The sequence below is a fragment of the Pezoporus flaviventris genome, unplaced genomic scaffold (assembly GCF_033815535.1).
Source record: "Pezoporus flaviventris isolate CSIRO_AGI_PZ_B2104156 unplaced genomic scaffold, CSIRO_AGI_Pfla_v1 ptg000007l, whole genome shotgun sequence".
Lineage (NCBI taxonomy): Eukaryota > Metazoa > Chordata > Aves > Psittaciformes > Psittacidae > Pezoporus > Pezoporus flaviventris.
Window position 1 is genome coordinate 84,238,651 of NW_026892555.1, and position 14,644 is coordinate 84,253,294.

General features: G+C 41.3%; 1 protein-coding gene across 1 annotated transcript in view; it reads left to right on the forward strand.

The window, feature by feature from the left end:
• Positions 1 to 14,644, forward strand: part of PHLPP1 (PH domain and leucine rich repeat protein phosphatase 1) — a 140,371-nt gene that overhangs the window by 118,772 nt on the left and 6,955 nt on the right. Inside the window, exons 11-14 of the mRNA XM_061449316.1 lie at positions 4,215 to 4,415; positions 5,428 to 5,590; positions 10,249 to 10,379; positions 13,940 to 14,044. Of these exons, the coding sequence (XP_061305300.1) occupies positions 4,215 to 4,415; positions 5,428 to 5,590; positions 10,249 to 10,379; positions 13,940 to 14,044 (600 nt within the window). The remainder of the gene's footprint in view (positions 1 to 4,214; positions 4,416 to 5,427; positions 5,591 to 10,248; positions 10,380 to 13,939; positions 14,045 to 14,644) is intronic.

A 14,644-nucleotide genomic window follows, 5' to 3' on the forward strand; every position in this document is an offset into this window, starting at 1 on the left:
GGCGATCAGAAATTGAGGGCATGTCTCTGCAGAAGGGACTGAAGAAGAAATTTTGTATTTTGATTGCTCTGTGCTGATGGGGATCTTGGGGCACAGGCCAAACTGGAGATTGTGATTTCTCTGCATATTCTCTTCTTGCAGCTGCAGTATTCTTTCCACTTCTTATCGGTACTTTCAAGCTAAGCATAGTGATTTTGATTTGCTGCTGCTTTGCCATTGGGTGCAGTTGTCTGTGCTCCTTTTAATGTTGAACATTCCTAAGCTTTTTGGAGGACTTGCATTTTTCAGTAATGGCTGTGTCAGTAGAAGAGTTTCTTCCTCTGCATTTGAAAGTTCAAATTGAGATCAGAATCCTCTGGGTTTAAATAGGGAATGCATGTGACTGCATATTGAGTCTGTTTTGTTGAATTGGATCCATGTCCTTGATTATAGCCTATTCTCTGGGACAGTGTTTTTTATTGTTTTGTCTCCTGGAGAGGTTAAATCCAGCAAGGGATTGTACTTCAATATCCCATAAAACTGAAGGTGACTTATTCTGGATGGAGATGAGTGTTTACATTAATACCCCAAAGGAGAATTTACACCTTGTCAAAGCTGAAGAATTCTGGCATCTTCTGCTAGCGCCTTCGTTTCTTCCTTAATCTCCGGCACTCTTTTAGTACTTGTTAATTCATGCTCTCCCTGCTATATTATACTCTGGTATGTGTGCAGGCTGCTGAATGCAGGTTTTTGTAGTGATGCTGTACTTCTTTTCATGAGCTTGTGGTATAGTGTGTGGGTGGAATTGGAAAGGGAAACAATTAATTTTGGACTGAGCTTTAATACTTGACATTCTGCTTCCATCTGATAAGCAATGAGTGGGATATCTTCAAGGAACATGAATCAGTTTAGGTCTGTGCACTAGAGAAATGGAAACAGTTGTGCCCAAGTAAATTTCCACTGCTCTGGAGGGCATCTGTAAGATGTACCTTCTAAGGTAGCAGCTGGCACATTTCACGAGGAGGAAGAAATAGGGGAGTGGAAATAACCTGGAGGAGGACTTCTGTGTTAAATCAGCATGAGGAAAAACCTGATGGGCAAGTACAAATAAATTGCATTTTTTTTTTTTTTTGACATAAGTTAATAGCACAGAATTGACAAAACATTGGCAGGAGCAGTCTCCTGGTTCGTTCTGTTCTCTGCCCAAAGAACGGTGTCCCTTTTTGGTTTTCTTTTTAATCCAAAGAATATCATGAAAGAATTAGCGTTTCAGAATGCTTTCACCATTTCAATGTAACAGCTGGTCAAAAGGAACATGTAAATAAGTAGCATACTGTTTTCTAAAAAGTTAATTTAAAGCTAATGATGTCAGCTACAGACAGGTTAGTATGTAACTATCCTGAACCTGACTGTTGAGTGTTACCCAGCTATGAGTTATTACACAGGGGGGATAGGTGAGATACCCTGCTACCACAGGGTTCCCGTTCAAGACTTCAGGCAAGATTTTGCGAGCCACCTAAACCCTGTTCACATCAAGGCACTAAACTGTGCGTCAGGATAATGGAGATTTATTTCTGCCGTTGTTGTATCACTTTCTGGAAGATTTGGCAAAAGGATAGAGATACAGAACAACAGATCTCCTCTCTACTTTTCCCATGGGAAAATATATGCCTTAAAACTGATTACTGGCAGGAATATGCAGATTCCGGCCACTTTTAATACCAGTGAGGGAACAGCTTGAAACTTCTTGTTGTATTCCATCAGTGTTGAAAGTTTATTAAAAACAGAAGAGCTTTTGTTGGATTCATTTTTCTTTCAAATATAAAATGGCTTCAGTACAGTAGGCTGCATTAACTTCAGCTTTATCAGAGCAACGTACCTTTTCTTACTTGAAGCTTCCAGCTGTGTTTTACACTAGCTGTACCTGAGTAAACTTACGTTCTTCTGAACTTCATAGCCACAGGATGCTCTCTAGGTTATGTTTGGCTACATTTGGTTCTTAAAAGAAGGTACCTGTGAAATGCTCCAGGTTATTCTGCTGCAGCTTGCAAGAAATTAAGAAAAGAGTAGTTTCCTCTTCAGGGCAGAGGAGCATGCCCTTTCTTGGGGAATATTTTGCTGCCACTTCCTCATCCCCATCATATTCCTGTGAAAGTTCACTTTCCCCAGCAGCCTTAAGCTTTTTTATTACTTGAACCTTTCCAGACTGAGCTGAAGATGACTATTTTGTGCTAGGAGTGGTGCAAAAGATATTGTGGCTTTCATGTTAATCGAAGTGCGTTTCTTTTGTGGAGAGAGACGACCATCATGCATATTATAGTGAAGTTGCCGAAGTAATAATTGTCTGTACTGTGGTGTTTAATTAAGTACAGGAATCGTTGATGTGGTATGCTTCGGTTTAATAATCCAGCTTTGAATGAGCTTAATATATTTTCAGTTTTTAGCTAAAGGATGAAATTGAGCAGTGTCTTTTTTAGAATAAATAAATAATTTTAAAAGCCCTTTTAGCTGCTTACTCCCTTCTCTGAATTAATCCTCCCTCTCCTCACTTCCTCCTCTGGAGTTTTACCACCCTTGTGAATAATGAATGAGCCTGAGGATTAAACTGTGTTTCTCCAAAGTAGACTCCTCTGTGTAAAACAGCTAACCTAGATTTGGTTCTGTGCAGTGCTGAGAGATTTTTGCTTCTAATGGAAATAGTGGGGTTTTTAATCCTTTGGCATTCCACGTGACTCTTCTGTAGCATGTCTGACACTTATTTGCTGCCAAACAAGTTTCAACCAGCTGCAAATCTTGCAAATCCATTTCATTCATTAATAGACCTTAAAGGTCAGTGTGGATTTCTGCATGCAACGGAGAAGTTATCAATATTTTATCACTTTAGATTGATGACAGGAGCACACCTACCTTTTGTGTCTCAGTCAGTGGCTTTATCGGCCTCAGCCAGCTCATTTCTGAGTTCTGATTTTTGAATGCAGCTTTGCCCATTGCAGCTGCCCGTTGCTGTTGGTAGGAGCAGTACAGCCCAGTTTGGACGCGGTCACTGCAGACTGGCAGGCACACACTTATTTCTGTATCGCAAGTTCTCTAAGGCAGCTTTTCTGAAAAGGGGAGGAAGGAAGAGAGAGGTCTTATTTTTGTTGAAAAGCCGTGGTCATGCCAGAGTTGGTTACTAAAGGATAAATAGCCTTATTTTCCCATTTCTTTGGAATTGCTTGTGTGAATTCTAGCCTTCAAGATGCCTACAGTGTGTATTCCTCCAGTGCTACTGTGATCACCAAACTCCCTTAACAGAAACATGTATCCTCTGCCCGCAAAACTTGACTTGCAAGAGTGGGCAGTGCCCATATCTCAACAGTTGTTCCCATCCTAGAAAAAGCCCTATAAGGGAGAAAGAATAACTTAATTTCTGCACTGCTTCAGTCCTTGCTGCTTGTGGCAGGACTGCAGAAAATATTAACAAAGGCTTCTGCTACTTTGGGGAGTAGGGGAAGGGCACTCAGGAACTACACAGAGATCTGGCTGTCTTGCTGGATACACCAGCAAGTGAGAGTGTGTGTGTATATATATATATGTATAATCCTTTTAAATTTAGTTTACTAGTAGTCCTGTCTCTTTTTAAAATCTAAAAGGCAAATGACTGCTTGGTGTCAGGTTGGGGTTGGTCTTTTTTGGTTGTTTTTTGGTTTTTCATTTCACATAAAGTGGTGCATCTTTAGCTATCCAAATACACAAAGGGTACTTTTTCATATTTTGAAGTTGCTTTCAGGCCTGCAGGTTTAAACAAAATACTGCCTGCACCCTAGCCAGTATTTAAAATACTGAAAAATTGACTGGCTTTTTTACCAGTGACTTCTCTTGAAGGGCAGCTATACTTCATGGCTTGTTGATGATGAATCAGAATTCATTTTCATGTGGAAAGAATATGGAAATTATGTAGTTTGTTATTGCTCTCACCTGTAGGTACATCTGTTAGAGGTACTGAGTCTTGATAAGGGGTTGGAGGCATTTTGACGTACTGATTTTGCTGATGTGTTCTTTTACCAACATGATCAGAAATTTTGTTCATAGAATGCAAGACTTTTAGCATTTCTATTCGTGTTGTGAACTTACTGCTTTTGACCTTTGCTTTATAACTATCTTAACTCTTAAAAATAGAGATTTTTATTTATACTTCTCGACACAAAACCTGCAGGATGTTTCACTGAATTCCCTTATGTAACTTCTTCTTGCAGCCTGCGATTTCTTAATGCCTCTGCCAACAAACTGGAAATGCTTCCTCCAGCCACTCTTTCTGAAGAAACCCATAGCATCTTGCAGGAGTTGTATTTGACCAATAACAACCTCACAGATAAATGCGTACCCTTGTTAACGGGCCATCCACACCTGAAGATATTGCACATGGCTTACAATCGCCTACAGAGCTTCCCTGCGAGGTAAGTCACTGGTTTTGCTGCCTCTAACCCACCAGTGGGTGGGCATTATGAAACATTTTCATAGCAAGACCTAAATTGCACATAAATATGGTGGCACAGGCTGTGTTTTGAATGTGGTGATACTGCAGTGGGTAGATTGACCTGCTGTGCCCTCTTGGACGTTGCTACCTTCTTATGCATTACACAGACAAGTGAGTGCTACATTTTAGTTGGTGTGTGTTGACTGGACTTCAAGCCCCCTTCCCCTGGACTAACTCAGCATGACCGCAGTATGCTGTTGAAGTCAAGCAAGAAGGTCATCTGTTTTCCATGGTTTGAGTTGATTTGCTTACACCTGGTGGGCTTCTCCTTACAAGAGACTTGTGAGCATAGCGGTCTGGAAATGTCTGTGGAAGTGGACAAAATGTCATTAGGGAAAAATCCTCTCATTCCAGAAGGCGAATCTGCCTTGGCAGCAATCTCTGTACCTCCAATTCACCCTGTTTTAATCAGAAATCTTTCAAGTGTAAGATGTTCTGTAAAGCTGATGAGGTACAACCTTGAAAAAGACATGCCAATAAATAAAGGAAGAGACATCTCTGTCCTTGTGTGATGTTCTGAGCAGCCGGTCTTCAACAGCAGTGGGGAGGGAGGGAGATGAATTAGGGGGAAGAGCTGAGTGGGATGCTAGAAGGTGGGAAGGGAAATTTGGGATGAAGTGAGAAACTAGGGCTGAAAAAAAAGGAAAGAAAGGAGAAAAAGAGTGTAAGTGAGCTGGTGACCAGGGGAAATGTAAGCAAAATAAGTAATTTGAAAGGTAGCATTAACAAACCATTGACAGAAACAGAACACATTTTGTTCCACAACTGTGTTAGTGTCTGATGTGAGGAGAGGTGACAGGCATTGCTGTGAACACGGATCAAAATCTGCAATTTCGTTTTCTTAAAATAATGAAAACCACTGCTCTCATCATCACTTCAAAATAAAATATGCATGTCTATTAAAAGAAAAATCCTTAAACTTGTTTTCATAGCAAAATGGCCAAGCTGGAAGAGTTGGAAGAAATTGATATTAGTGGGAACAAACTGAAAGCCATTCCAACAACCATCATGAATTGCAGACGTATGCATACTGTAATAGCTCACTCAAACTGCATTGAAGTCTTCCCAGAAGTCATGCAGCTTTCTGAAATAAAGGTAAGGAGTGAATGTGCTTTAGGAGAAGGAAGTATAATGCAACTTTACCAATTCTGTTCTTGTCTCGGGTCTCTCGTTGCTACAGGCTAGTACATTTTTGGAAATTAGAGAGATCTGGCAGCTGCTTTCTCCTCTGAGGTCATATGCAAAACACTCAGCCCTGTGCTGCCTTGGAGTGGAATAGAAGGGCAGCTGCAAAATCTGATTTTATGCTCACCTTGACTAGTTCGTGTCTTCTCAGCCCAATAAGTGTTAATTTTCTTCTTGTGACAGTCTGTTTTGTTATGACTTAAACATTTGGCAGGAGCTATGTGTAATTAACTCTTGTGCCTTGGCAATTGGTTGATTGTGAAGGAATGGACTTTGTTTAGACCGCGTGTTAAAAACCGCTGAAGCTGCAAAATAGAATAGGCCTTGGGGACAGAGATAAATTCCAGGAGCGCCAGATTTGAGTATTTAGGCAAGCTACTTTAATTTTCCTAATTGCAGTCATATTTTGCACAACCAGAGGAATGCTTAATCTGACTATTGTATGTGTTTCCAGAATTAATCCTGTACTTTTCCTGGCACTTCTTTTTGTGGGCCTCATTCTTTGCTTGACCATGCTGAAGAGCACTACTGCTGACTTTTGTCTTTCTGTGAATCAAGTTCCTGCTTCTCACCTGGCTATAGTGCAGGATACTTGATGCTGTTGCTGCTGGCCAGAGCTTGGAGGCTTAATTCACAGCATACAAATCTTGTGATAGGGCAGAAAGTCTGTCCTTCTCTGAGGCTGAGAACTGATTACCTATTCATGAGCTCAAAACAACTTAAGGGTCCTTCCGGTGCTCCGAGAAGTCAAAAGGCTAAGTTCCCAGACTGCTGTGCTTGCCTCAGTGCCTGGGGCAGGGAACGCAGCAGGAGCAATAATTCTGTTGGATAGTGAATGCATGTAAAGATGAGCTTTGTGGTTTTAGCCAGGAAATCTCAAACAAACTTGAGGGGTTTTGAATACTCCTCCCTCTTTGGAACAATGGCCAGAGGAAACAGAGGGCCATTTAGAATCAATCAGAAGCAAAGCCATTTTTCTTAGAGGAAGAATTGGGGTGGGGGAGCAAGGCTCTGCACCATAAACATTTCTTTAAAAACATGACAGTGGTGTTAACTAATATAAAAAGTAGGGTAATGTAGACACACCGTGAGGGAACAGTCAGCTTTCTCCTTTTGTTCATTCGTTTTGGAGAAAGCCGAGTGTTCTATAAAAGCATCAGTATTTGAACTGCTGCTCTGCCATAGTGCTTAGCAGAAAAAGGCTCTTGGAAGACAGCAGTTTCTTCCTGCTGGATCCCTACGGTTTAGTTCTCTGTAGCAGGAGGAGGCACGGAAGTCACTAACCGTTTGGGAACTGCAGGGATAGCATGCGTGACTTCATCTCAGAAGGTACAGAGTGCTCTAGGACTCCACCTTTGTGGAAGGAAAATGCCTAGTATTTACTTCTGTGAAGGGAGTTCATACAGTTGCTAGATGGGAAGATGCTTTGTTGGGCATACGGGTTCTTTTGGCCTCTTCATGATTTCTCTACATCATGGTTAGTGTTTGTCAGTTTGGAGGTCAAGCTTGCGCTTCCTGCCTGAATCTGTTATATAGTTTAACCAGAGTTCCTTCTTAGGTAGGTGAGAGCATTTAAAATGTGCAGTATGGATTTGGTCATTTGGTGAAATAAGCTTGCTTGTAGCAAAACATGGAAGTTGTATAGTCTCATGTCACCTCTGTGATTGTATCATAGCTGATGATGAGTTTTAATTAAGGTGGCATTCAAACATTAAACTTCTTGGGGAAACTGTTACCTGTGGTAATGTCTGTTTTGTTTTGGTATTTAATTAGCCCAAGAGGCTCATGTGTTACATTTCGGAGTCAGTGATACTGGAACAGTTAGAGCAGTGGTTACTATGCTGCCTGAAGTAAGTTCAGAAGGAAAGCTAGTGTGAATGCTGATGCTTTTACTCTTGCAGTAACTCCAGGATTTCCAAACACAAGGTCATTTTTGTGATATAATTGTCTCTCAGCCTTTTTTACACAGTACAGTCAAGGCTGCAGAAGTTATGTGTGGTCCTCTTTGTTAAAGAGCCTGGTGATGTCTCTGAGAGATGTTACACGACACATTTTTTAGGAGTTTTATTGTGTTTTATGTCAGTTATTTCTATGGTCAGTTAGGTTTATCTGTGCACACTGCAGTGTCTTCTGTGAATGGCGGAGCAGCTGGAAGCTCGCACACCTGAGTCAGTGCCCCAGCAGACTCTTCCTTACAGCCATTGTCTGACATCAGTTTCCTTGCCTTACCAAATAAAAAGGGTGCTTTTTTAATTGGTATCCAGGATGCTGGTGTTTTTCACAGTCCAGCAGTTGAGTGCTTGAGCAGAGCTCAGTGACCCAGGCTTGCTTTTCCCACCTGGGACCTGACTTTACTTCATCATCCAGTTTTTGTTGACCGATGAGTTGCTTCTCTTCACGGCTGTCTGGCTGGGCTACTGCGGTGAGGGTGATATGGAGGTTTCTTGTTGCAGTTCTTCATCAAGCTTATATTTCACAGGAGCATTACCTTGAGATCTCAAATAAGTGAAGGTCTAGTAGCACTAACATCTTAAACCAAAACTCCCGATCTTTGGTAGTTTTTCTCCTAGTTGGATAGGTTAGTATCCATATAGGCTTCTTCAGTTGTAACTTGACGTAATTCAGATCTCTTCCAGCCTTGAAGAAAGTGGTTACAAAGATATGAATGCAGCATCAGCAAATGCTGACTGTTAAGCCTTCTCTTCCAGCTGGCCCATCCAGTACAAAATCCTGTGAGCAATTGTAGGAGTTGTTCTTCTGATGTTGCATAGGTGGGGCTAAACTAGCTTGTATTAAAATAATACATGAGGAAATTGGGATTGGTTACGAAATAGGCTTTCCTGCTTGCCTGGGGAGTAGAATAAGGACTAAATCTAACATAGATACGCAGGAAGTTCCTCTTAGCCTGTTCTTCAAACAGTACAAATAAAATCTGAGAAATCCTAAGCTGATAAATAAGCTATCTTCACTAGTGCCTAGAAGCCAAGGTTTCTGCTGTAGAGTGTTGCTTCCTTTGGCATATTGGGCATTTAATCAGAACAATGAAATTACTTCACTGATTTTTGTACTTGTTATTCCAGCACTGCTCTTCCATCAAATTTGTAATGGCATTGAGGTGTTGAACACAGCAAGGCCTCCTGGCAGCTCCTTTAATCTGCAAAGTAATTACTGGCTCTCTGGAAGCAGCACGAGTTGCACAGAGGGGGAAAAAAGCTCACTGGCATAACTGTTCTGTTAAGCTGTCTACTCTTTTGTTTGCGTGACAGATTTAAACTCTGATTTCCTTATCGGGCTTAGATAACGTCAGCAGTTTGTTCTTCATAATAATGCCTCCATATTAGACAACCTCAGGAGTCAAGATTTGGGTTGGAAATCTGTTATTTCTATTGCTTGTATTTAATAATGTGTTAGGAGATTTTTCTCCTCCAGATTTTACTAGGTTATCTTATGCCTTCTTTCAGCTCAGAACCCAATTTCTTTGATTATACCTACAAAAATGAAAGTGTCTCGCTTGTGTCAATGGAAATTATGTAATGGTCAAAATACGCAGCTGAGAAAAGCCTCCCCCAGCCCTTTTCAACTTTGTATTTTATTAAAGTCTTTGAAGTCTTTTTGCAGGTTAAAAGCAGACAGTGGCCTTTCTGAGGGATGTGGACAGTTCTGTCCTCTGCCTGCTCTGTCCTAGCAAAAAAAAAAAGGTTGATTTCCCCCCCCACCAGTTTTTGGTGTGTTCTACATCAGTAATGCTGTAATAACGTTTGGAGAGTGGGTTTTGTTCTAAAATGGCGTATTTTTTCTTGTGTATAGACTTTCATCTAAACGCGTAGCTTTAAACAGTGTTTGGGGATTTTGTCATTCCAGTGCACTTGTTCTAGCTAATTTGTGCTTCACTGGTGGATAGCCAGCAAGTTTCTCTGTTGTTTTGTATTGTATTTTTTTTCTGAAATATTTAAGCTTTAAATTTTTTTCAGTAATTTTATTGACTTCAGATTTAAATATTAATCCATCTAAGATGACACAAATTAAAACCATGTTTAACTGCTCCAGTATTTTTGCCTTGCCTCCTCTACTCCTCCTCTGCATGCATTCATAACCCTGCTTATTTTAATGTCCCTCAGTAATTGCCGAGTTCCTGAGAGCCTGCTCATTCTCATGCTGATTTAAACTGTCTTTGGAAGAGGGACTGCTGTGCCACTGGCTTAGAAGCTCCAATTGTATTTATCTCCATTTCCTTTATCTGTTAAAAGACTGGTTTCATCAGTAGCACTTTTTCTTAAATACTTGAAAATACATTGACCATTTTTGTCTCTCTGAAGAGCAAACAAAACTTAATAGTTTGGTAAGAAGATGACACCTGGTCAGATGGAAATGGAAGGAACATATTTCTAGATGTCCCAGACATCTGGTAAGATGGCTGAATGCCATATGAATTTCTTTGGTAAGAACCACTTACTTAAATGAATGGTTTTAGTTGCAGCCTTTGTTGTTTATGAAGCATGCATTACTGCATTTAAGCAAAATTTGTGTGATCTTGATAACATCTAAATTCTCTTGCTTCCTTTTTACAGTGTGTGGACCTAAGCTGCAATGAACTGAGTGAAGTCACATTGCCTGAAAACCTGCCTCCGAAACTACAAGAGCTGGACCTGACTGGAAATCCCAGATTAGCCTTGGATCACAAAACCCTAGAGCTGCTGAAGTGAGTTACCTTACAGAGTAGGGAGGGGACAGTGACTCCAGTCACTAGGATGTGACAAACCACAATACACGGAAGTGTAAATGTCTTTTAAGGAGCGTGGCTCCTTGTTATCAGTGGATCAGAAAGTAACAAGTTATGTGGCTAGGTCAGAAATTGATGCTTTGTTAAACAGGATGACTTTACCCACTCCAGTGCAATTGCTTTCTGCAGGGGTCTGCTAGTCTGGTATAACCACTGTTTGGCCAGTTTGATAACCATTTTACTTCTGACATTAGATTTAACCAAAATACTTACTTACTGCACCGCTGAGATGCAAAATGTATGCTTGCTATGTTTCTTTCCCTTACATTCATCTGTTTGGGTCTGTCTTTGCCATTGTGCTGCTTTTTACCTCTTCACATACTGTTTCTTGTTACCCTTCATGCCTCTCTGCTTTTGTCCTAGAAATCCTTATTTTTCCCATATTTAAACCTCTCTTAAAGATTTGCATCTCCCAGTCTGCTTGCAGCACAGCCAGTTCCCTTGCCTTGGGACCCTCCTTTTCCTTCCTGTCTACCTGTTTCCTGTGCTAGAACTTGTCATCCACAACTAAAATTCACCAAGTGCCTTGTGCCTCCTTCTGCAGTTGTTGGGAAACTTTTGGCCTAAACCAGATCATCGGTGGACAGTGGTGCTGCCTTGAACTTTTCTTATGTCCTAAGGGAGCTGCACCAGCTCTGAGTTTTCTTCTCAGTCTCTTTGATTCTTAAACATTGGATTATTCCAAGAAGGGTTGATTTACTTTATAAGGGTTGAGCATTTGCTTTGTGCGGTTTGCTTTTAAATAGTTAAGATCCAACACTGGAATAGTAAACCTCATCTGTTGTACAAGCAAGGGAAACTTCCAGTTTGAGTTTGCTTTTAGCTTGAATTGGCAGATTTATCAAATTAAATAGAAATTTGGGTAATGATGAGTTTTCACATATAAAAATGAGTCCATGTTCTGGAGCGGACAACAAAAAAAAAAGAGTGCTCTGCTATTTTAGGAGCTGCTTTACTGTATTCAGGAGACCTTCCTGAAGAAGCAGTCTGATGTTACGCTGGTTCATAGAAGGAGGGGGAAATATGTGTTACAATGCTAATTAAATTCTGTCAAAACTTAAAAGTGGAAGATCAGCTTTTCTTCTGTGTAACCCAGCAGACAAGCCAGTCTCATTCCACTTCAGTATTCAGGCGTCATGCCCTATAGCAGTATCGCACAAATGTAAGTCCTAAGTAGCAAAAGAGTAGTGTGGCCCAATTACATGCCATGTTTTCACTGGCATATGCATTGTGTTTAATTCACAGGAAACTTTTTTCCTCTTATGTGGAAGAAGTTCCTTGGCTATTTGTGGGTTTGTTGGTTTCTTTTTTAGAAAACACAAATTATTCGTAAGACCTAAGGTTCTCGTCCCTCATTCATTAGCCACGGTCAGGTTTTTGAGGGGCTTCCTAGTGTCTGTACTGACGCCCTGCACTAACTTCTATGATGTACTGCAATAATTGACTGTGAGGGAGGAGGTGCTCCTTTCACTTGTTTTTTGTAGCAGGCGCAAAAAATACTTGTACGCTTGGTACTTTTTATGTCTGCCTTCTGCATGTGAAAGGCAGCTCTCCATCTGTGCCCTGGCAGGATGCAAGCAGGTAGTAGGTTAATACGTATTTTCAGTGCTGGAGAGAAGAGTCCTGTCATGCATGCTTGCTTTTTTAATATGTATGGAGATCTTAAAGGAGGCTTGCATGGTTAGGAGGATGTTACCAAGGGATTCATTGGATGTAAGAATTTTCAGTAGGAAATAAAATGAAAACAAAAAAAAAAAAAAACAAACCAAAAAAAAGGTGCTGCTACACTGATTTTTAGGGAAGAACATCTGGTTCAGTTGTAACAGTCAAATTAAGGGGAAAATAAACTATGCTGTCCAGAAGCCCTAGCCCATATTCCCTGCATAGGGTGTGCTGCTCAGTATCGTTCCTTTCTGGGCACATGGTCTATCTGTAGTGGTGCCAGTGAAGGAGCTGAAAGCAATGCATTAAGGTAGCTTTTTTTCACCACTGCTAGGAAGGTTTGAGATGGCTCTGGGCTCTTGACCTGCCCAGGAACCAGTTCAGTTAAAAAAGAAACAAACAGAAAAACCTTTCTGATCCAAGTTCCTCTGCCATGAAGGATAAGTGCCTTGTATGAGAAGTCTACAAAGAAAGTGTGTTTGCTCGTGTGTGTGGTATAGTGCAGATGCAGATAGCATTTAAATCTCTGCTACTTCAGAAGAAACCCAGATTTCCAGTTTGATCTGGGGTCAGATAATCTTTTCTAATGCTCAAGTGAGATGTGTGCCTCTTGTTTGACACACAGGGCTGCAAAACCAGCGGCTTAAAACACCGGTGGTTCTAATGTTGTTTATGTAATTTGTTTGCTTTTTAATCTGTCCTTGCTGATGCACACATCCTGACTATTAGTGTAAAAAGAAATTGAACTGGATGTGACAGTACTTCAGGTTATTTGAAGAAGGCTCTGCAATGCTGGAAAGACTTTTCTGTGTGTTCAGGTCAGGTGGGGGGTTGGATGGAGAAAAATGAGTGCTCGGAGTGAACAGTTAGACCTTTCTGCTTGTGCCCTTTTATGATTCATTTGCTTCATGAAAGGTTTGGCTGCCTTTGAAGTGTCTGTGGCGTGGGGGGAGCTCCCTTTCCCTGCCTTTGGAAGAAAGCAGTAGGGAGCAGGGGGCAGGTCATCTCTCCCCAGCAAAAGCAGGGCTGTGAAGAGCAGGATATAAACAGGGAGGGCTGGGCCCTTTTTAAATCTTTATTACCCTCTGTGAGGTATTTGAAAGTTGGGCTAAAGGCTATGTTGGTAGTAAATTGGAAGGTAGAAGATCAAGGGCCTAAGTAAAATTTGGCCTGCACAACTGGGGAAGACAGAAGGGCTGTGCCTGCTGTCTGCAGGCTGTACCATAGGCTGGCTCTTGCAGGTTGGTGCAAGACCAGGAGGGAGCAAATTTGTTTTGTGGGCATTTTCATGGAAGGCTATTATTACACATTGCTAGTTCTAAGTAATTAAATGTTTTCCATACTTCCCCCTTTTCTCTCTCCCCCCATATAGGGGATGGTGTGGGACATACAGGAGGTTTCATTTGGGTACAATGAAAAGTGCCCAGAGGCTTGTTAAAATGGGTAGGAGAAATGTGTAATTTATGAAATCACTCCCCTGTGCTGTCTTTCATCAAACTAGTGACAAATTTGCTTTGTGTTCCGACTGGGCCAGGTTTGAAACAAATAGCTTAGGGGTGAGGGCAGGGAAAGAAAAGCTGGCTAAGCAAAACAGTGCAGCTGACGCCCTCATAGAGGCTCAGTTACTTACTGCTTTTTTGTTGTTTGTATACAGACATTTAGAAGTAACCACTTTGGGTGTCCTGCTTCATTTTCTTTTATTAAATGTATTACTAAGAATGGGGAGGGAGGGAAAAAGGTGTTATCTTTGTATTTGAATCTGGGTCATATCAACACTTCAATCCGTTGCATCTTTTCCCTTTCCTTTTTCCCTGCAGCAATATCCGTTGCTTCAGGATCGACCAGCCCTCGGCTGGTGATGCTTCAGGAGCACCAGCAGTGTGGAGTCACGGTTACACAGAAGCATCGGGCGTCAAGAACAAGTACGACCTGGCATGGTTCTCGTTATACAGCCATCATCCTAGCAGCAGACCGCCTCTGTGCTGATGATACAAAGAAATGCTTTTTTCAGTCAAAGTTTTGGGGAGGTTTTGGGCCTCACAAAGCCAGGGGCCATGCCATGACTCTATATTTGTCTACTGGGCCCCTGGCTAGCTCTCCACTTTGGTCTTTGTTAGGGAAGTTGCTAAGATACGAGTGTAACCGACACATTTTGTCTATGCAAGACTCCCGGTACTTGCAAAAGGTCTGAGTGTTTAAAAGCATTTTCCTCTTTGCAAAGCTGCTTTATCTTCAACCAAAGGATGTTTACCAAGCAAATCAGAGATACTAAGAGAAGAGACAGAATGGCCAAAACTCTGAATATTCATGGTGTACAGAGCTCCTGTGACTAAGGCAGCACTTGACAAATAATGTACCAAGAGTCTGCGAGTCTCTGTGTTGCTGGCAGTGTGATGAATCTTTCTTTGTTCCTTAAATACCTTTTTAGAAATCTACTACCTAGGTTTCCGTAGTAAGTGCCAGCATGTCTTTACTTACCCTTAAGGGGTAATTTGGTCATTAGCATGTTAAATCACAAGGAT